Here is a 20,759-nt window from a genome sequence, read left to right as displayed (position 1 = left end):
GAAAAGGGTGAAGAGAGGATAAAACGGAGAAAGAGGAAGAGAAGGGAAAGGAAGGATGAATGTATAAAGAGAAAAAGGAATAACGAGATGAAAGTTGAAGGGGAGGAGAGAAGGATAACGGAGAGAGAGAGAGATATGGGGAGAAAGAGAAGAGGGGAGAAAGGAAGGAGGGACAGGATAGATGGGTAGGGAGGGGAAGGAAGAGAGCTAGGGAGAGGGGAATAAAGGGAGTGAGGATGAAGGAGAGGAGGGAGAAGGAACCGGGAAAGGGACACAGGGAGGAAGGAAGGGAAAGGATAGAATAGTAAGGGGAAGGGGAGGAAAGAGCAGGAGGGATGAGAGAGAATGAAGTTATGAGAGGAAAGAAAGAGGCTAGGCTGGAGAGAAGTTGAAAGGAGGGGAGGGAGAGGGCATGAGGGAGAGGGTGGTATGAGGGATGGAAGGGACGGGTCACCGCTCCACACCGCTCATTCCTCACCATTACCCGTGCGGCGTTATTACACACCCGGGACACAGTTCGTGACCCGGCGTATGGTAATGACGTCTCGGGATGGCGACAACTGCCGTGCTAGGGCGGCGAGGACCCGGCCAGGTATGCGTCCACCCTCTGGCCACGAGACGACCAGACGACCAACAGCGCTGCCCAGGTCGTTGGTGAGACCTCCGAGAGACTATCTTTGCTTCCTCCCCTCCTTCCAACTTCTCTCCATCTCCCCCTCCTCCCCTCCTTCCCTCTCCCTCCCCTCCTTTCTCCTTCTCCTCCCTAGCCTCTCTTTGATAAGGATTCTGAACCTTTATCTAGTGTACGACCAGTGATGTTTTATGTAAGATGGATTATAGAACGACCACCGGAGACCTTCATGTCGTTGCTGAGGCTTATGGGAGACGACCACCAAGGCAACTAAAGCGTCATTCAAGAGTACGACCAGTGATGTATTTTTTAAGTCATTGCAGAAGCTTCTATTAAGCTGATTAAGAGGAAGAGTAGGAGGACTTATGGTGATAATCCAATCGTTACTAAAGCTTTTGAGGATTAACTAAGAGGACGACAACTGACGCTCTTCATGTTGTGGCCGACGCTTAAAGGACTCGATTAAAAACTCCTTCAAGCCATCGCAAAAGTCAAGAGCATCGATTAAGACCTTGTGGAGGCATGATTGGCACCTCAACAGGGCGTAAGACTCACACTGGACGCTTTTATCTGCTAACAAACGGCTTATTTAGAGGCGCAGACTGACGGGTTGGTGAGCACAGGAGCCGTTCATGTCCCCCAAGGCCCTTTTGCTGTTTACACGACGAAGGACGAAGGGAAGGGAAGCGAGGGGTGAGAGGGACCGAGGGAGGCTGAGGAAGGCTTGGGCATCGGGCTATACTTAGACGACCACAGCCACGCCCAGCTATGTCTCATTATTTCAATTAAACACGTGTAAAGTCGCCTCTACATATTCATGGTGTGTTTGTGTGTGTGAGTCAGGTGAGTGTTTCGAGCCCCCGGGTGACCATAGGCAGCCTGGTCCGCTCTGGGTACACACACACACACACACACACACACACACACACACCATTTTAAAGTCGCTGGCGGTGTTGTGCAAACGCGTACTACAGTATAAAAGTTTAAAAAATTGTTGAAGTAGGTTGTAGTAATGATAATTAATAGCAGTAGTGATGTTGGTAGTGGTGATGATAGCGGTGACATCATTAAAATTATTATTATTATTATTATTATTATTATTATTATTATTATTATTATTATTACTATTATTATTATCATCATATAAACTTGTATTTTTCTAAACAACAAACACTCACTCAGGAGACATTCAGCTATTTCATCACACACACACACACACACACACACACACACACACACAGGTAGCAGGTGAAGGTGCATCATCACTGCCCCGCCGCTACCTGTTACCTGTTGCCCACGATGACTGGTGGGGCGAGAGGGGGGGGAGGGAGGGAGGGGAGCCGCAGGTCCTTAAGTGCAACGTGAATAAGGAGGAAAAGGGGATATGGGGAGGAAAAACTAGTAGGAGAGAGAGAGAGAGAGAGAGAGAGAGAGAGAGAGAGAGAGAGAGAGAGAGAGAGAGAGAGAGAACTGAATGATGACAATGCGAGGATAGAGTAACAGGCTTATCGGCAGGGAAAGAATATGATTAATACGTATAAGGGTGAATGAATGTAAATGAGAGACATGGAGGGAAAATAAACATGGAAACAAAAAGAACTGCATGGCTGCCTCAACTAACGGCCCCACAATACTTAATCTATATTCCTGTTTCGAAATTATAAATACATTACGAGTTCTTCACATCCTCAGCTGGGTCTCCGTTCCTCCTGCGCTGAATGGAACTTTATGTAAATGTTACGTAAATGGGAGGCAATTAAATGGAAGTAACGTACGGTTGAACATCAGGCATGAATATTGTATAGCATTGTTTTCAATCTGTATTTAGTGCCAATCCATTTAGCCCGATGACAGCACTGGATTTTGTTCAGCTGATATTTTTCTTCGATTTTTTTTCACAATTTTTCGTCTATTTTGGCAGTTAATGGTATCATATGTTGAGCTGTTTCTTGCACGAGCGGACACACACACACACACACACACACACACACACACAAATACAAATGTCTGTGTGTGTGTGTGTGTGTGTGTGTTTGAAAAAGAGAGAGAGAGAGAGAGAGAGAGAGAGAGGGGGGGGGGGGGGTTAGGGCAACAACACCTGTAACATCAGGAATAACTCAGGTAGATACTGTCTAAATGAGCTTGATTGTGCAGGCTGTGATGAGGCGACACACAGGGAGGAAGGGAGGGAGGGAGGGAGGGAGGGATAGAGGGAAGAAGGTTTGAAAGAAAAGTGAGGCAGGTGAGGGGGATGAGATATGTACTGGGTGGAGGTCGGTAGGCAGGAGAGGGAGGAGGGAGGGACATCACACGCCGCCCGTACCAGCCCGCCCCTGCACGCCGCCCTGCCGCCGCCGCTGCCGTGTCCGCTCTGTCCCGCCGCACCTGACACTCGGCGTCCCAGGACCGGCGTGAGCACAGGGCGGGGCCTCCACGCTCACCCCGCCTCTGTGGCCCCGGCGCTGCCCCTGGGAACCTGAGCTCCGCCTCTAGTGGCCGCTATTGGCTGGAGGCGGGGCTACGGGGCGCGGGGGCGGGGCCAGAAGGAGCCCCGGGACCCGCCGCTAGAGCCCCCCTCGCGCCGCTGGCGGGCCACACGTTGACTGTGAGGCAGTGCACCCACACGCGGCTCGGACTTGCGGTGTCCTCAGTGGTGGCTTCCTCAGTGAACCTAACACACGCACACGAACGCAGGATTAACGCGGATACTTGTGGTGTTGAGTGTTGTGAGTGAGTGAGAGCAGGACCGCTGCGCCCTGCACCACAATGTCCACAGCCATGGAGGTGAGTAAGCCCGCGCTCGCCCTCCTCAAAGTTCGCACTCAGGTGTCACCGTCACAACAGGTGTCGCACGTGGCTGCCTCCCCGACACCTGTGTTTGTCCCATCACCGCCACCGACTCCACTTCTTCGCCACCTCATCCTTGGATACTCTGCGTCTTATTCGAGTGTCAGTGGCGCTTAACGTGACGGGTGTTTGTTCACAAAGTGTTCCACACATCGGATACCGAGGACTTAACCACCGTGAAATGGAACACTCCCGAACCAAAACAACAGGGGACCCAACAGCCTCGCGGCCCCTTCAGTGCTTCGCATCGACTCAGCCTCGCGCGCCTCGCTTCCCCAACGCTCACGCCGGTCGATAAAATATCTGAAATTATTCCCACCAGTTCAACAGAGCATCATCAGCTTTGCTGTCATTACACAGCATCGATTTATTTGTATTCGAAAAGACTTTTAAAAGATGTTCCAAGACCACACATCGACTGAAAAGATGTCGATGAACTATTTTATCCATGTAAGTTCCAAGAACTCGCGTATTTATTTAAGTAGTTTTCTGCGTAAAACTTGTAAAGGCAATGTCACAAAACAAACAACTGTACTCCTTTAGTTTTCATTAATACGTTTTGAGATTCCAAAAATCACGTCTGCTGGTGTTAGCAACCGAGATTTTCATAACTAATCTAAATTATTCGAATCATCTGAAAATGTCAAAAGTACGAGTATATTTTCATGTCAATTTAAAGCTTACTTATTTCCCGACGTCACACAAATAAAAATTTGTACAACCATTAAACATTAGTGGCAACGTTGTTAGGCTGATTGGCCTAGTTTCGTGTGACGCGCACTTCCCGGCGTTGGAGGAACCAACTTCAATCTACGTGGAGTAAAAAGCAATAGACAACAGTTGAGCACGTGAATAGTAGTGCACCCAAACTGCCGAGGGATCAGTATAGCCACTTCGCACGGCTCGGCAGAGACGAAGGAACACCATAACCAACACAGCACGAACGCGGCACAATATTCATCAGCATACAGCCACTACGTGAAAGCAAACACTCGATTGATTAGAGTCCTCTCCATAATGACACCTTGTTCTCATCACACACACACACACACACACACACACACACACACACACACACACACACGGCGGAGCGCTCGTCCCATAGAATTTCATTAAGTGTGACTCGCGCCGCGCCACGCTCGCCGCCGACAACTGCCCGCAAACTATAGAGAAAAATCCCAACTTTCGCTTAAAACCAACAAAAAACTCAAACGGGAAAATCACAGCGAGACAGATGAGCAGGTGTGAAGCCCCCCAGGCCGGCCATCCCCCAGGGGCCGGTGAAGTCGCGTGTCACACCTTCCAGCCTGAGGTGTGTTACAGATGTCCCCGGGGCGCCCCTGGGGACAGGTGCAGGCGGCGTGTGGAATGTTAGTGAGGCCTCCAGGGGGCTTAACGGGCAGGGACGTTCTTAGCACCTCGGGGGAGGGCGGGAGTGTCGGAGTAAATAGCAGAGGGTTGGGCCGGCCGGGGTTGGGTTGCCCGCTGTCTGTTGGGGTACGCGCTTGCTCCTTCGATGGATGAGTGGAATACTCTCTCTCTCTCTCTCTCTCTCTCTCTCTCTCTCTCTCTCACACACACACACACACACACACACACACACAGAACCACCTCAGAAAAAAGGCACCAGGTGACTCGTCTTCTCACTCACGGCATCCAGCGAGACAAGGACGTGTGCCGCGCCCAAAAGGTCACCGGCAGCAGCCTCGTCACCCCCGGCAGGAGACTGTCAGGCGTGCGTCAGCATTGCGTAGCAGCCACTCCACAAATTGCTCCTATGTTTATCGTTTTGACATATATGAATCGAAATTGAAAAGTATTATCACACGACTGAGTCTACTGGTCAAACAATCAAGTTGCAGCAATTTCTATGATTTCTTAACTATATATACACTGGTATAGTGCTTCAGATGTTGAGAAAATTACTGGTTTTCCATCAAATACGCACCTCCAACTCAGCTGCTTCAATCTTTCTAAAGATCCGAAAAGATTCACTCCACTTGCTTAAAAACTCAATTCCTTGATGTTTTATCTTCGTAGAATGCATTTCCGTATATTTTTGAAAATTTGTGAATATAAAGTCCGGTAATATTTCGACTATCTCAAAGGCACGAGGAAGGAAACTAGCAGTTCGGAAAAGCAGCATCGTTTATCCGGTGAGAAAACAACAGTTTTGCTGTCTGTATTCAACAGTGAGTATATGTCTGCATGGTTTTCTGGCGCGTCTGACACAAGGACGTTCTTCTCGAAAGAATGCGGTAAAACGCGTCAATATACGCTGTCTCGTTTACCATAACAATTGCACTCTGTCTCTACGTACGAAGAAGAAAAGTAAGGATATATATTTCTCTTCGCTGAGACACTCGTCCGGAGGCTGCTTCGATGCTCTCACACACAAACCGCCTTGTTTACATCCCTAACAACAATATCCAACCCTTCTCTTGTTCCTCATCACGCCCTGTCACCTGCACAAGCCAACACACTAATCACAACACCTGCGTACACACACCACAGAAATCCACTAACCTTTTATTTGTTACATCTCTTGAGTGTATATTTGTCTTCAAGATCGTTACACCCAAAACAATAATAACAATCTAATACCATCGGTTCACCTTCCTGTAAATCCCTTCGTCCCCTCATGGGCTACTTAAAGCTACACAGCGTCTCTTCATTCCTTCGTCCATCGTCTAAATTCACTTCTATACCTCATTCATTGTCGAAACTATACTTGCTTCGTGTTTACATATATTACTTAAACTCACGTCGTCCCTTCTTTCATCGCCTTCCTACTTCGTTTCCTAACTCAATTTGTCCTTTCATTTCACTCTACACTCATTTATTTATCTTGTTCATTAATTAGTCACATCATTCTCTATCTAAACTTATCTCGTCCTTTCACACATTACCTAAATACACTTTGTTCTATCATTCTTTACCTGTACTCGCCTCGTTCTGCCGTTCTTCACCTTAACTCGCCTGAACGTTCCGTCGGTTTGTTTCGTTCCGTTCCTCCGTTATTAGTGTTCCGAGCGCGGCCATTACGACTGTCATTTGTCACATTTTCTCGTTTCCTCCCAATGAGTACTGGTGGTCGCCTCTAACTTCTGTTATTTACGGTCATTTATCTGTTTTCTAATATGTAAATTCTGACACTGAGAGAGGCCAGTCACGAAACCCTTGATTTCTAAAAACTTTCCATGAACAAATTCCCTTGAAAAGTCTCGGGTCCTCAAATACACGCGGAGGACAAGCCTAAATTAACTTATACTCCTCTACTCAGTTTTCAAATAAGCAAGTCTGACACAGAGGAAGGAGAATCACGAAAAGAGACGTCTAAAAATTGTCCTTCCCCGGTTTCCTTAAAAAAAAGTCCATAAGCTTCCAAAATGTGACAACAAACCCAAAATCATACACATACAATACCTTCCAAATAAACTCTTGGATAACATCAACTATATGTAACAAAATCAACAAGTCAACTAATCCTTTAAAAATGCCTTCCATAGATGAATATATGCTAGAAAAATGCCTCTGTTTGGTCTCCGTATGCGAGACTGCAGTCGTGTAACGAAAATCTATAATGTATACGTCAAGTGGCTTTTTATGCAATAGAAAACGTGATTAGTGAAGGTGACCGCGGTACCTGGTGCTGTGTTGTACCTTTCCGGTGTACCTGTGCTCACCTGTGTGCGGACGAGGACGAGGAGGAGGAGGGGGAAGAAGAAGAGAAGGACTTGGTGGAGAGGAGTAGGAAGAGAGAGAGAGAGAGAGAGAGAGAGAGAGAGAGAGAGAGAGAGAGAGAGAATATCATTACAAAAGAGGATCTGGAAGCAAATTTATGTAGTGACTCATAAGGAAACACTGCAATGAATAATGTTTCTCTCTCTCTCTCTCTCTCTCTCTCTCTCTCTCTCTCTCTCTCTCTCTCTCTCTCTCTCTCTCTCTCTCTCTCTCTCTCTCTCTCTCTCTCTCTCAACATTAACAAAAGCTATCCATAAAACATATAACATTTAGGAGTGAAAATGTTTACCTTTCCAACTTGCTGTTTATGTGCTAAATCAACAGTGAAGCAATGCGATGAAGCAAGACACGTGAAAAGTGCTCCCCTCCCCCTCCCCCTCTCCCTCTCCCTCTCTCTCTCTCTGCTACTACTACTCTTCCCTACTGCCCTTCCACCTATCTCCTCCATTCAACCTAATTCTCGACCATTTCCTCTGTCCTCCTCTCTCCCTCCACTTCCAGCCCTCCACCTTCCCTCCCTTTCTCCCTCCGGCTCCTCCACCGTGACCACTTTTTTCTGCCTCGTTGCCTGGGATAGGTAGTGGCTGTGTGTACACCTGGGCTTTGTCACTCAGGTGTGTAGCGTGATCATCTCCCATGCACCTATGTAATGAGGTTTTGAGATGGTGTGTTGATTATGATTCTCTCTCTCTCTCTCTCTCTCTCTCTCTCTCTCTCTCTCTCTCTCTCTCTCTCTCTCTCTCAACAATTACTTCACGGCCTCAAGCAGTAGGAGTAACCATTTACTAATCCGTGGAGTCACTCGGTGCCAGTGGTCGCCAGACTGCCTGCTCGATGCGTGGTTCAGGCCCGACGAGTGATCCATGGCCATCCCTAGACAACAAGTATGAAGCAATTTTAAAAACCACGTTATATTTAATAGATCTGGTATATTTCCTAAATAGATTTTACTGAGATACGCGATATAAATGTTTCGGGACACCTTGAATTAACTGTTATCATCCGCTATTCGCATATCTCTCCACGACTGAGTTACAGAAACATTTGTGAAAACTTCCTTTGCACAGTCTTTAGTTAAGTCTGTGGCTCAGAAACCGTAGTCCGTTGAATCTACCAATACTTAGCCATATTTAGATAAATTTGAAATATAACTTGTGGCAATTTGAAATATAACCTGTGGCAGAAATCGTAGGCTTGTATGTATACCTATACTATCGTTGCCTGTAACTACTCGCTGGGAACAAATGATAAGAGCCATTGTTTTCTTTGTGTTTAATCGTGCGATCTTGTATTTTTATTAAACATATGTATACATATATTTGAATCCGTTAAAAGGCACCTTCCTGTACATTTCATAGAGTGCGGATTATTTATCGATATGTAGTGCAATAATAAGCTTACAATCACTTCGCGCCTGCACTGAGATGATATACGACTCTCATCTCATTTTTTGTTCACTAATCGGTTTACGCATAAATTCTCCACTTGAGTTATTTAAATGCATTCCTAACGTTACACTCACTGTCAGAAACGCACGATAAAAATTCATCAAAGTGTTTTCTTTTGACCGCAAATGTGAATCGAAATAGTCTGGCTACAATGAGAGCTCCTCCGGGCGTTAGTGACTCCTGCCAAAGTATCACGGGGGCTATTTAGGAGGAGGAGAGCGTGGGAGAGAAGGAGCAAGCGAAAGAGGATTTATACTTTCGATCTTCACCCAAACACCTTCAAGGGTAGAAAGTACATACAAGAATCCCACAAGGCACACACGCAAACAACGGTATTTAAAGGCTAATCGGAGAGGGAGAGGTAAAGGAAGAGGAGGAAAGTAGGGTAAACAATAAACGTCGTACTCCTAAATCGTATGGCAATTTAATCTCAACTGGGATGATGTTAAGGAGGCAAGGCTGGATGTGGTGGAAGCTGAGACGTCCCGGAGGAGGAGGAGGAGGAGGAGGAGGAGTCATTGATCCGCGGAGGGGGAGAGAGAGGGGAGGAAAGTGAGGGTAACGTTGGCGAGTCCTCTCCCTTATGATGGTTCCCCTCAGAGCAGCCACACACACACACACACACACACACACACACACACACACACCGCTATATAATCCGAACCTTCGCCCTCACAGCTACACAATAACAAAAAAATACTAAATGAAAATAGCGTAATGGTAAAACTAATGATGCCTTTTCTGATTTGAGTCTTACGTTCCTTTGGCGAATATAAAACAATAGGCATTCTCTCTCTCTCTCTCTCTCTCTCTCTCTCTCTCTCTCTCTCTCTCTCTCTGCCGACCCCCTCCCTCCCGAGCGTTGTGAGGCGTATCGGAACGAGTCAAGATTTCCCACTAGGTTAATTCTTCATCGGGCGATTTGAGACGCACGAACACACTAAATTATTCAACTAATTACCTCACCTATTACACTTAGCGGCCTCGCGATCGAATGTGCTTAGGAGATGTAGCTGACTTGCCTCATATCCTGCGCGCTATGTTGTTTTTTTCGCATGGCACACACAAAAAAAAGGTGACTTGATTGGAGCTGAGAAAGTATAACCAAAACATCGACTTCATAAAATGCATCCCCGCTGAATTTATTACCCATCTGTTCGTATCCAATTGACTGTGTTTAGACAATGTTCGTTTTAATTTGTTTTTACAGGACCGCCAAAGAATTACGCTTCAGTATTTTCTTCAGCACACGTATAGATATTTGCGTTTATGGTCGTTCATTTACATTTATCGGTATCATATTTGCAGTACCACTAAGGAATTACGCTCCAATTTTCCCTGCACTCTTCAGCATACGTATCTATTTTCCGTTTGTTTATGGTTGTTCAATTACATTTATTAGTATTTTTGCAGTACCACCAAGAATTACGCTCCACTTTTCTCTTCAGCAGACGTATATATCTTTGCGTTTGTTTATGCTATAGTTCATTTTCATTTCTCAGAACTTGCAATATCACCATCCCATTACAATTTACTTTTCCTCTTCAGCACGTATCCATTTTAATCTTTGGTTGAGCTTCATTTCCATCAAGTCATGTCTTCACTATCACTCAACTATTACATTAACATTTTCTTCTTCAGCATGCGGTCATTGGAGTGTGTTTAGACAGCCTTCATTTTCATATATTTCAGTTCGCAATGTCAGCAAATAGCTTAACATTAATAACTCATACAATTAAACTTGCTAGGAGTCATTTTCTTAATCATTTCTGCGTCCAAGTACACACATTTACCAGGGCTTTCGTTAGCGCTTGAGGCATTTCCAGGGGTAGTCTTATGACCCTGGTAGTAGTGTGATCATTCTTCTGCACCGTGATTGTGAAAATTCATTAAAACCCGATTTATCTCCTTTTCGGCCTATGGGATTCGATGTGAAAGCAGGAAGGATTTAGTCAGCGCTTGAGGCGTTTCCAGGGGTAGCTTTATGACCCTGGTAGTAGTGTGATCATTCTTCTGCATCGTGATTGTGGAAATTCATTAAAACCCGATTCATATCCTTTTTGGCTTTCGGGAATCGATGTGAAAGCAGGAAGCGTTTGTGAATAACGCCCTCGACTTTCCTCACCATGCTAAATTTAGTCAACGTGGATTTATTGAGACACACAGAGCTAGAGAAAAAAACTATTACCTCACAACAAAAATGGCACACCGCATTTCATAATAAACTTTAACGTAGTACCGCCGATTTTTTCCCCCCACGCTTAAACGGAGTGACAAGCGGTGGTTTACAAAATAGTATTACATTTTTACGACTTCGTTCTTTGGCTGCTTTCTTTTTTTTTCTGCACCGCGCGCTTAAAGTTGCTCCTCTGTTGCCTCGTGTTTGTGTGGCCAGACCCATTACGCTGAACATTCGGTGAGGAAGAGGACGAGAGGGTGAGGAGGACGCATGTTAGAATAAATGACTCGGAAGGATAATGAGAATATGAGGATGAGAAAAGAGTTGGTGTGAAAAATTAGATGCAGAAATTGAGGAGGAGCAAATTCTGAGGATAAAGAGCAGATGAGGAGAATGTTGAGGTGAGAAATTAGGTGAAGAAACTGAGAAACACGAAATCTTGCATGAGTTAGTTAGTAGCAAGTGATGACGAGGAGAAGGACGGCAAATAAACGAGCTTAGAGGAGGTATTAGTGAAGAATGACCAGGAGAATGAGATAGAGGTAAAAAATAAAAGGAGAGGAAGATGAAATTAATATAAAGAAGCCAAGACAGTGATGGGGAAGCACGGGGATGGAACTGAAGTATTAGAATATGTGAAAAGGAGGAAATATGGAGGGATGAAAGAAAAAAGGGAAGGAAAGGAAAGGTAAAAATGGAATAAGAAATTAGATAAGCAAAAGATGGAGCGAGAATAAGTTAAATAAGCAGAGAGAGAGAGAGAGAGAGAGAGAGAGAGAGAGAGAGAGAGAAGGGGAGGGAAGAGGGCAGGAAGTGAGGGAAATAGGTCTAGCGTTGAACGTCGATGTTTAAATTGGTGTTGTATCGACTCCTCCTCCTCCTCCTCCTCCTCCTTTTCCTCTTCTTCCCCCTCTCCACTGCATCACTTTCGTCTCAATCTCATCCTCTACAACCTTTCTCTCTCTCTCTCTCTCTCTCTCTCTCTCTCTCTCTCTCTCTCTCTCTCTCTCTCTCTCTCTCTCTCTCTCTCTCTCTCTCTCTCTCTCTCTCTCTCTCTCTCTCTCTCTCTCTCTCATTTTCTTAATATATTGAGTTTACCTTTGAATTTTCCTCGTACTGTACATATTGACAAAACAAAATTCAATCCCACTAAATCTACACGAAAAAGTAGCATGTTAGAAAGAGAAGAAGAGGAAGAAGAAAAAAGGCATTAAGCTACTAATGTATATTTTTAAGGTGTGTGTGTGTGTGTGTGTGTGTGTGTGACCAGCGGGCACACTTTGCAGCGCCTGAGGTGTCCACGAGGAAAGGTACAGGTTGACACGGTAGCCAGGTACAGGCACCTTAATTAGGGGCGGTGGAGGTGATGGTGGTGGTGGTGGGAGTAGTTCCTGTGTCTTGAAAATTTTGGTGTGTGGGTGAATACTGTGGTTGCTGTTTTTCATATTAGTTCCAGGTGTTAATGTTTTAAATTTATGCAGACACACTACACCTATATGTTTAAATCTCAACAGTCGTAGTGGAGAGAAACTAAATAAAATGACAACATACATTACATAAATTCATCATACATTTTTGGTCGCCATAAAATAACTTTCCACCTAACAGCGCCATTACTCTGCGTCGTCATCACCACAAAACAGGAGCATTACACAGCCGCAAACAACGACGCAATAATATGTACACTTACCTAATTTTCCTGCACTCGCCTCCACCTCAACGCGCAAAGTAGACTCACCTGGGGAAATGGAAAGGTGTGCATGTAATGGGGTTGTGCTTGTAGTTACTTAGTTTTTTTTTTACCACATACGTACTGTGTAGAAAGTTTGAAACACTTTAAAATACATATTAAAAACTTAGTCCACCACAATTGCTAGTTTTTGACATGGAATATTTTATACACTTTGAAATACAGAATAAAAATTTGGTCCAACACAAAAAAAGTAATTTTAAAACAACAAATTCAGAAACAACGTGAAATACAGAGCCAATAGAATCATGGTCAAAATCTATCATAAGTAAACATATCAATAAAAGTACTGATTTTACCGATAAACACAGACTCTATAACAATAACATGACCAATAAAACCAGGAATATATATACTCTTCTTTATGACCAAAACCACATCACACCCACAACCAACTCAACCATCACCGCTCCCACAGTCACCCACGTTAACTACTTCCCTGTTCTCTTCGTCCTTAAAATAACACGATTCCAAACAGCAGAGCAGCTTATGGAGACACAGCATATGGGGGGGGGGGGGGGGGGGAGACGAAAAGTAGGATTATGGTGGGAGGAGAACGAAATGGAAGAGGAAGAATACGCAGGTAGGGGAAGGGTATTAAGTGGGAGGGAGAAAAACTGAGACACGAGGCAATGGGACTGACTGTAAGTGGGAGGAGAATATAAACAGTCAGGTATTGGGAGAGTGATCTGAGGAGGCAGGAGAGGAACGTGACTGGAAATGGAAGATAGTATAGACGGAAAGGACTTAAGAGGGAACTGATAGATAAAAAAAGACAGGCGTAATAAGGAAGTGATCGAGGAGTGGGGAAAACAGCGAGAGGGAAAAAACAGGGGAAGAAAAAAAAAAGCAGAAAAGAATGGAAAGTGTAGGAGAGGGACAATTAGACAAGAGTGATAGTGAAATAAAAAAAAAAGCACATTACTGAGAAAGGGATATATGGAGAGAGAAGAAAGTAAGTGAAGAAAAAGAGGAGAGATAAGAACAATAACTGGGGGGGAGAGAAAGTAGAGTAGCGGAAAAAGATAAACATAAAAGGACAATTATTAGAAGAGCAAGAGATAGGGGAGGATAAAACGAAGTACTTAGAGAGCATTAGGCAAAGGAGAGACAGACGCAGAGAAAGAAAGAAAGCAAAAGAGTCACAATTATAGAGAGTAGATGCTTGTCTATTTGGGAGGCGGTCATGTGCAGATAAGATGGAACAAAATTTAATAAGAGGACAGAAAATAAGCGAGTGAGTGATTGCATATGGAGAAGGAGCGAAGGCAGAGAAAGATGGCAAGGAAAAGACAGAGTGGGTGCAAGACTAGATGTAAGAGCATAAAGAAAGAAGATAGGAAAAAGAAAAAATACAGAGTAGAGAAAATTGGGAAACTAAAGAAATAATCAATGACAAGCAAAGTGGGTGTATGAATTTAGGTGGGAGAGTGGGCGTGCGTGAATTGTACGGTTCGTGGGTGATAGATAGCTTACGAAGGGAACCAAGAGAACCAAGCCAGTGAAGAGGTACTACTTAGGCCTCGGGGAATGGAGGGCGAGGAGGGACAGGCTTAGGCTTACTCCAGAGGCTCTACGGAGTGCTTGGAGTCTGTTGTTTACCTGTGAGATGAGGCTTAAGATAGCGCACCGGGCCGTCAGGTTTCTGTGAGGCAGGTGAAGGGGACTTATCTAATAGTATCTCCCGCTAAATGCACTGAGGGTGAGTCACGCCTCCAGGGGCATCTTAAGTTATCGTAAGTGTAAGGATATTGGTGGCGCTGGTGGTGGCTGTGGTAGGGAGAGGAAGGGAGGCACTGAACTCCTCCTTCTCCTCCTCCTCCTCTTCTTCCACCACCTCCTCCTCCTCGACTATCGCTATTTTCCCTGTGTTTTAAAGTATGATTCTATGTTAGTCTTAGCCATCCTCTGTCCTAAAATATATCATAGTGTGAAGGATTGATGTTGTTGGCCTTTATCGTGCATTTTCTGAGTTAGTCAAATGAGAATAATACATCAATCTCCATGGAAACTAATACTCAAAATCGTTGTAATAAAGGAACATCAGGAACTCGACATGCTAGGAAAAAATATATATCCCAGTCTTAGAGAAACTAATACTCAAAATCGTTGTCATGAAGGAACATCAGGAACTCGACATACTAGGAAAAAATATATATCCCAGTCTTACAAAAGCAAAGACAAAAAAAAAAAAAAAAAAACTGGTCCACTCGTCCGGTGTAAGTCCCAACCCTGAGTAGCTTCCGTGCCATCCCAGTTGTCGCAGTAACTCAGGAAGCATCGTCTCAGGCTACTTCACAGGCTCAAAGGATGCGTGTTTGCCCGTCCCGTGTACCAACTAACTTTCCTCACCTTCTAGCTTGTCACCCTAACTTAGATCCCATCGTCCGGAGGTACATTCAGAGAGGCTTAACAGGTGCATGTGCGCGTATACCAGATTTGTGTGTTGTCTGACTTTCTACACCTCCCGCTGGATCTCGAGTGTCGCAGTACGTTACATATCACCGTCTTCAGGTTATGTTTATCGCTACGTCCTCGGAATCCGGCTCCGTGGCTGCTTCTGGCCTAGTCTTGCTTTCTGCCCAACCTGTTTATGCCGCGCTTAGTCCAGAAGACGAGGCGACGGGTTGTTTGTCAATCGATCTGGTAACCTTTTGAATGCTCTGCTCCTTGAGTGGGTGGAGGCGAGGAGGATGGCTTGACTCGCTTCTCCGCCGCTTCAGAAATAAATCTCTTCCGCGTCAGGTGTGTCGCTCTAATGATACGACACCTGCGGCTCTTATCATCGCAACACAAAGTCCTTCTCTTCCTTGCCGCCCCCATGCACCTTCTCGTGTGTGTGTGTGTGTGTGTGTGTGTGTGTGTGTGTGTGTGTGTGTGTGTGTGCGCGTAGCCGTGACGCTGGATTATTATATTAACATCTCTTCATGCACTCACTTCTTGTCATGTTAATCTCGTAATGTGTGTGTGTGTGTGTGTGTGTGTGTGTGTGTGTGTGTGTGTAAGTAAATCCGTAACAGATGTCTTTATAAGATTGTCAATGACCTTCCATGTGACCTCCTCCACCTCCTCCACCTCGCCTCTCGGCAGCCACTGACCCGCCTCTCTTCTCTGCCTCCCCAGGAACGTGTGGGCGGGCACCCGTCGAGCCTGGGACCAATCACCAGCATCGGGGGCGTGGGTGGCTCCGCCTCCTTCGCTTCCACGCCCAGGATACACACGCCCACCACCGACTTCCAGCCGCCCTATTTCCCCCCTCCCTACCTGGGCACAGAGAACCAGATGACGGTGAGTAGCGCCCCGGTGTGTCCTCAGCATGACCCTTCCCGGCCCACCCTGGTGTGTCCGGTGCATGACACTTATCCCCCTCTCAGTGTGATTCCGGGATGATTTGTCTTTGCCCCGAAATGCCTTCAACTGCCCCATCCCTGTTTGTCTCCGGCATGGCCCTTTCCCGCTCAGTTTTCGGCCCGCTCTCTCCTCCCCTCCCCATGTAACGCCTAGTCCCAAAAGCAGCGCCCCGTCACACATGCAACGCCCCATGACCCAGCAGCGACCCGTCCTCCAGGTAACTTCCCCACCGCGCTCTGCCCCGCTTCCCAGGTGGCGCCCCGTTCCCATAACAGCCCCGTTGCCGGCGGATGGGTCGTCAGTGCGGCAGGTGACACAATATCCATTAAGGAAAGCTAATCATTGCAGCGGAGCCTTCATACACTCCGCTGACGTGACCCGCGGCAAGGCAATATTCGCTGCCTCGGCCCGGCTGCTGCTGCTCCTGCCGGGGATGCTGCTAATGATGATGATGATGAAATGAGGTGCTACCACTTCTACTGGGGCTAATGACGATAACGGTGACGGCGACGGTGATAATAATACCTGAATCTCGGCGGGAGTAAATGGATAACCAGGTGCACGGTTGGTTGATCTCCTGGCGCCGGGACATTCAGCGGCAGAACTAATGGAGTCACGGTGCTTAGCGGAGGGGCCGGGGGGGGAGGGAGGGAGGGAGGGAGGGTGATGGAAGGAGAGTCAGGATGGGGTGAGGGGGGGAGAGTCAGGGTAGGGTGAAGAAGAGAGGGTCAGGATGGGAGGAGGAAGGGAGAGTGCAGGCGGGGTGAGAGAGAGAGAGAGGGTCAGGGCAGGGGGGGGATGAGGGAGGGCTGGGGGAGGGAGGGAGGGTGATGGAAGGAGGGTCAGGATGGGGTGAGGGAGGGAAAGTCAGGGTAGGGTGAAAGAGAGAGGGTCAGGATGTGAGGAGGAGGGGTGAGAAAGGGAGAGTGCAGGCGGGGTGAGAGAGAGAGGGTCAGGGCAGGGTAAGGGAGGGAGGTATGGTGAGGGCGGGACAGTAGCTACCATATCCGCTCTGGAAGAACCACTAATGACGCCACTTTACATTATTCAACTCGCCTCCGTCACTCGTTAGCGGCGTCTTGATCATCGTCACATAAAAACACTCGGCGCCGCGGGAGGCCTGAGCGGCGGGCTGTTGTGTACCTGTGCGTGGACGTCGACGTTGAGGCGTGTGGGAGCGGCCATGGCGTCTGTCCGTACGTGGCGGGAAGCAATTAGCAGGTGACGTCGATTAATACCGCCGTCAGCCTCGTGTAATCTGTGCTCGTTCTCATCAAAGCACCGCCGTAATGACTTGGGATTAATCGCCTCAACTTACCTGGTTAATTAGAAACAGAAGCACCTGTCACATGCGGAGTACAGGTAAGCCTCGCCGCCGCCCTGCCTTTCCCGGTTCACTTTAGGGGGAAAGTGTCCGTTAGCGGTGCCGCGCGAATGGGGTTTTGCCGCGATTAAGGTGTATTGAGAGTAATGATACGGCGCGGGTAATTACAGTGTCAGGAAAACATAATGACCGCTCCAGTAAATGGCCCTTTTTTATATGTACATAATTTCCGCGTTGTAGTTAAATGATAATTATGGGTTTCTCATATATAATTACTATTACTATTACCATTATTATTACTGCTATTATTATATTGCTATTATTGCTTTTATTTCATTCTGCTTAGTGTTGTTTGTTGTTGTTGTTGTTATAGTTTTCTTTTATTTCATTGTGCTTTTTTTATACTTTTAGTTATGGATTTCTTTTCCAGCTCAGTTTTCAGTTGTTGTTTTTTTCCTGCTAGTGTCCAATGTGTATATCCTGCTACACTTTACACTTAGAGAGGTCTGCTTTTATGTTAGATTTTCTTTCCTCATCTCTCTCTCTCTCTCTCTCTCTCTCTCTCTCTCTCTCTCTCTCTCTCTCTCTCTCTCTCTCTCTCTCTCTCTCTCTCTCTCTCTCTCTCTCTCTCTCTCTCTCTCTCTCTCTCTCTCTCTCTCTCTCTCTCTCTCTCTCTCTCTCTCTCTCTCTCTCTCTCTCTCTCTCTCAGTAGGCAAGGCTTTCCTCTTCTTCCTTATTATTTTTCCTTTCTTCTGCTTTTCCTTTTCCCTCCCTCTCAACGTTTCCTTCCAAGTCCCCCTCAACTAACTCATCTCCTTACCATCCACCCATTCATCTTTCACCCACTCTTTCATCCTTTCACCTTTTGACTCTTCCTTCCTGTTGTCCTTCCCTCGTCCTACCCTTCCCCAACGTAACTCCTCCGCCAACTTACCCACACAATAACGATAACAAACCTCACTCCCTTCTCCAAGACCCACAACTATCCACCCCACTAAACCTTCCTTTCTTCCTTCTTGCAGACACATCACCCGGCGGCCGACCCCTACCAGCTACACTCCCTCCCTGCCAACTACACCACCTACACCTCCGCGACGCTGCAGAACCGACACGAGGTACCTAGGAGGGAAGATCCGCTTCACGTCGTAAGTAGTGAGGTAGTGAGGAGCTTCCAAGCGTCCTGTGGGTCAAGTGGAGGGATGGAGAGGTAAAGCTAATGATAAGGGGGCATAGTTAAGTAAGAGGGGAGAATAGAGCATGGAAAGAAGAGGGAATAGAGATAAGAAAGAGGGATGGAGAGGTACAAGCTAATGATACGTGGGAATAGATAATTTAAGGGAAATATTTGGTATGGAAAAAAAAGAGTAGATGGTTGTAAAAGAAGATTAATGGGAAGATAAAGCAAAGAGGTTTGAGAGAAGTAAACACCCAGCAATGAAAATGAGTTTAGTAAGAAAGAAAAGAAGAATAGCAAGAAGGAGAAAAGAGAGAATGATAAAACTATAGTATCAGGAATGAAGGAGAAAATAAAGAGAAAATAGGAGGAATGAAGGTATAGTATTAGAGGGAGGGAAAATAAGTAGGTGGACAGAGAAATGGAGGGAAGGGAAAGGGAGGGAAAAGAGAAGGGAGATAGGGCGGAAGTGGGAGCTATGGAAAGTTAAGGGAAAGTGAGGGAAAAATGAAGGAAAATTAGAGGGAGGGAAGAGCTGGAATGAGGGTGGTAAAGAGGGAGGGAAGGGAAAGCAGAGGGAATAAATGAAATATGACTAAAATGAAATAAGAGAGAGAGGAGACGCATGCAGTGAGGGGCGGGAACACAACACTGATATAACAAGAGACAGGAAGTTAGACATTTAACCAACAAAACAATAAACCAGGTGACCAATTTAACACGTGTAGGAAAAGTAGAACCACAACCTAAATGCAGTCAACCAGATACACAAACCAAAATAAACTAATCACAAAAACAACCAAAATGCAAACCACAAAATAAATGCACCCAACCAGGTACACAAACCCAAATAAACCAACCACAAAAAACAACCAAAATACAAACCACAAAATAAATGCACTCAACCAGGTACACAAACTCAATTAAACCAACCACAAAGTCAACCAAAATACAAACCACAACCTAAATGCACCCAACCAGGTACACAAACCCAAATAAACCAACCACAAAAGCAACCAAAATTCAAACCACAACCAGGCATACAAACCCAACCAAACAAACCGAGCATGCAACCCCCCACAAACCCACCAAGGTAGACAAACCCGCCCACAATCTCACAATTCATACCCGTGTTGGAAGAGTGCCCGTACTAACGAGACAACCACTTGCGGGCGGGGGTCTTACAGAGCGGCCAAGTGGGGCTGTACGATAGGAGCTACGCCGGTGTGGACAGGGCCGGAGCGGTGCTGATGGGGGCCGCCCGACACGAAGACATCATCCTCAGCAATACCATCCACCCACACGCCATAGAGGAGCCGGTGAGTAGCCTTGTTTCGGCCTTGTGTTGACGATAGCCAGTCCTCGTGTGGGGCTTTTATGCAGTTCACGTTTTGTTCATGAAAGGATGCACAGGATTATATTGGAACTACAAGACGCCAACTTGACCCATACGTGGCACTTTCAGATCATTACTTATTCACCATCGGCCTTGTGTTGGCAATAGCCAGTCCTCGTGTGGGGCTTTTATGCAGTTCACGTTTTGTTCATGTAAGGATGCACAGGAATATATGGGAACTACAGGACTCCAACTAACTCTTACATGACACTTTCTGATGACTAATTTTATTCACCATCTCCCTTCCCTATTCATATGACTATAAAAAAACATATAAAACAATTATATTAGCATTAACTACACTATATTCCGTTCCGTTTAAACCTAATATACTTTTTTTTACTCATTTTCCTTTTCACTGGTATGGATATTAAAACAATGTAGTTCCTGTTATTCTGAGGGTTTATTCAATGTAATGTAGTTCCTGTTATTCTGAGGGCTTATCCAATCTATTTTCATCATAACTTCAACAAAATTAACATCATTTGAACTGCATAAAAATGATAATCCCAGCACCAGGACTTGCTGTATTACATGTATTTACTATTACCATTGCCTATTTTGTGTATGTGTCGATTCTGTTTGAAGATCGCGGTTTAGGATCATGACAGTGTGGTTTATGTGGTAAGCGTTTCGGTGGTGAGCTACAGAAGCATAAAGCAGCGTGAAGTAGAAATCGAGACGAAAGACAAGAACACCCAACAACTTCCATCACCTTCCCATATAAGACAACACTTAACTATCATGGCAATTCTTCCTTTAGGGTAAACATTCTTGTGAAGTCTTAGGGAAGAATATTGATCAAAATCTCTCAGGTGTTTACACATTTCGAGCCCCCGTTTTTTCCACGGCTAAGGAAACTGGTCAAGGGCAACAAAAAAAAGGTGTAAAAAAAAAGCCCGCTAGTCGCTGCTC

General features: G+C 45.8%; 1 protein-coding gene across 3 annotated transcripts in view; it reads left to right on the top strand.

Annotated features, from left to right (window-relative positions):
* LOC126994829 (transcription factor AP-2-epsilon-like) overlaps positions 1-20,759 on the top strand; it is a 183,602-nt gene that overhangs the window by 63,349 nt on the left and 99,494 nt on the right. The window contains exons 2-4 of one of the 3 annotated variants that reach the window (XM_050854103.1): positions 15,723-15,887; positions 18,297-18,431; positions 19,636-19,767. In XM_050854103.1, the coding sequence (XP_050710060.1) occupies positions 15,723-15,887; positions 18,297-18,431; positions 19,636-19,767 (432 nt within the window). Of the gene's footprint in view, positions 1-15,722; positions 15,888-18,296; positions 18,432-19,621; positions 19,768-20,759 lie in introns of all 3 variants that reach the window. The other 2 variants (XM_050854108.1, XM_050854113.1) reach the window with 2 other exon arrangements.

Source organism: Eriocheir sinensis, chromosome 7 (genome assembly GCF_024679095.1).
Source record: "Eriocheir sinensis breed Jianghai 21 chromosome 7, ASM2467909v1, whole genome shotgun sequence".
Classification (NCBI taxonomy): domain Eukaryota; kingdom Metazoa; phylum Arthropoda; class Malacostraca; order Decapoda; family Varunidae; genus Eriocheir; species Eriocheir sinensis.
Note: the sequence above shows the minus strand (reverse complement) of the source record. Positions and strands in the feature narration are given on the sequence as shown.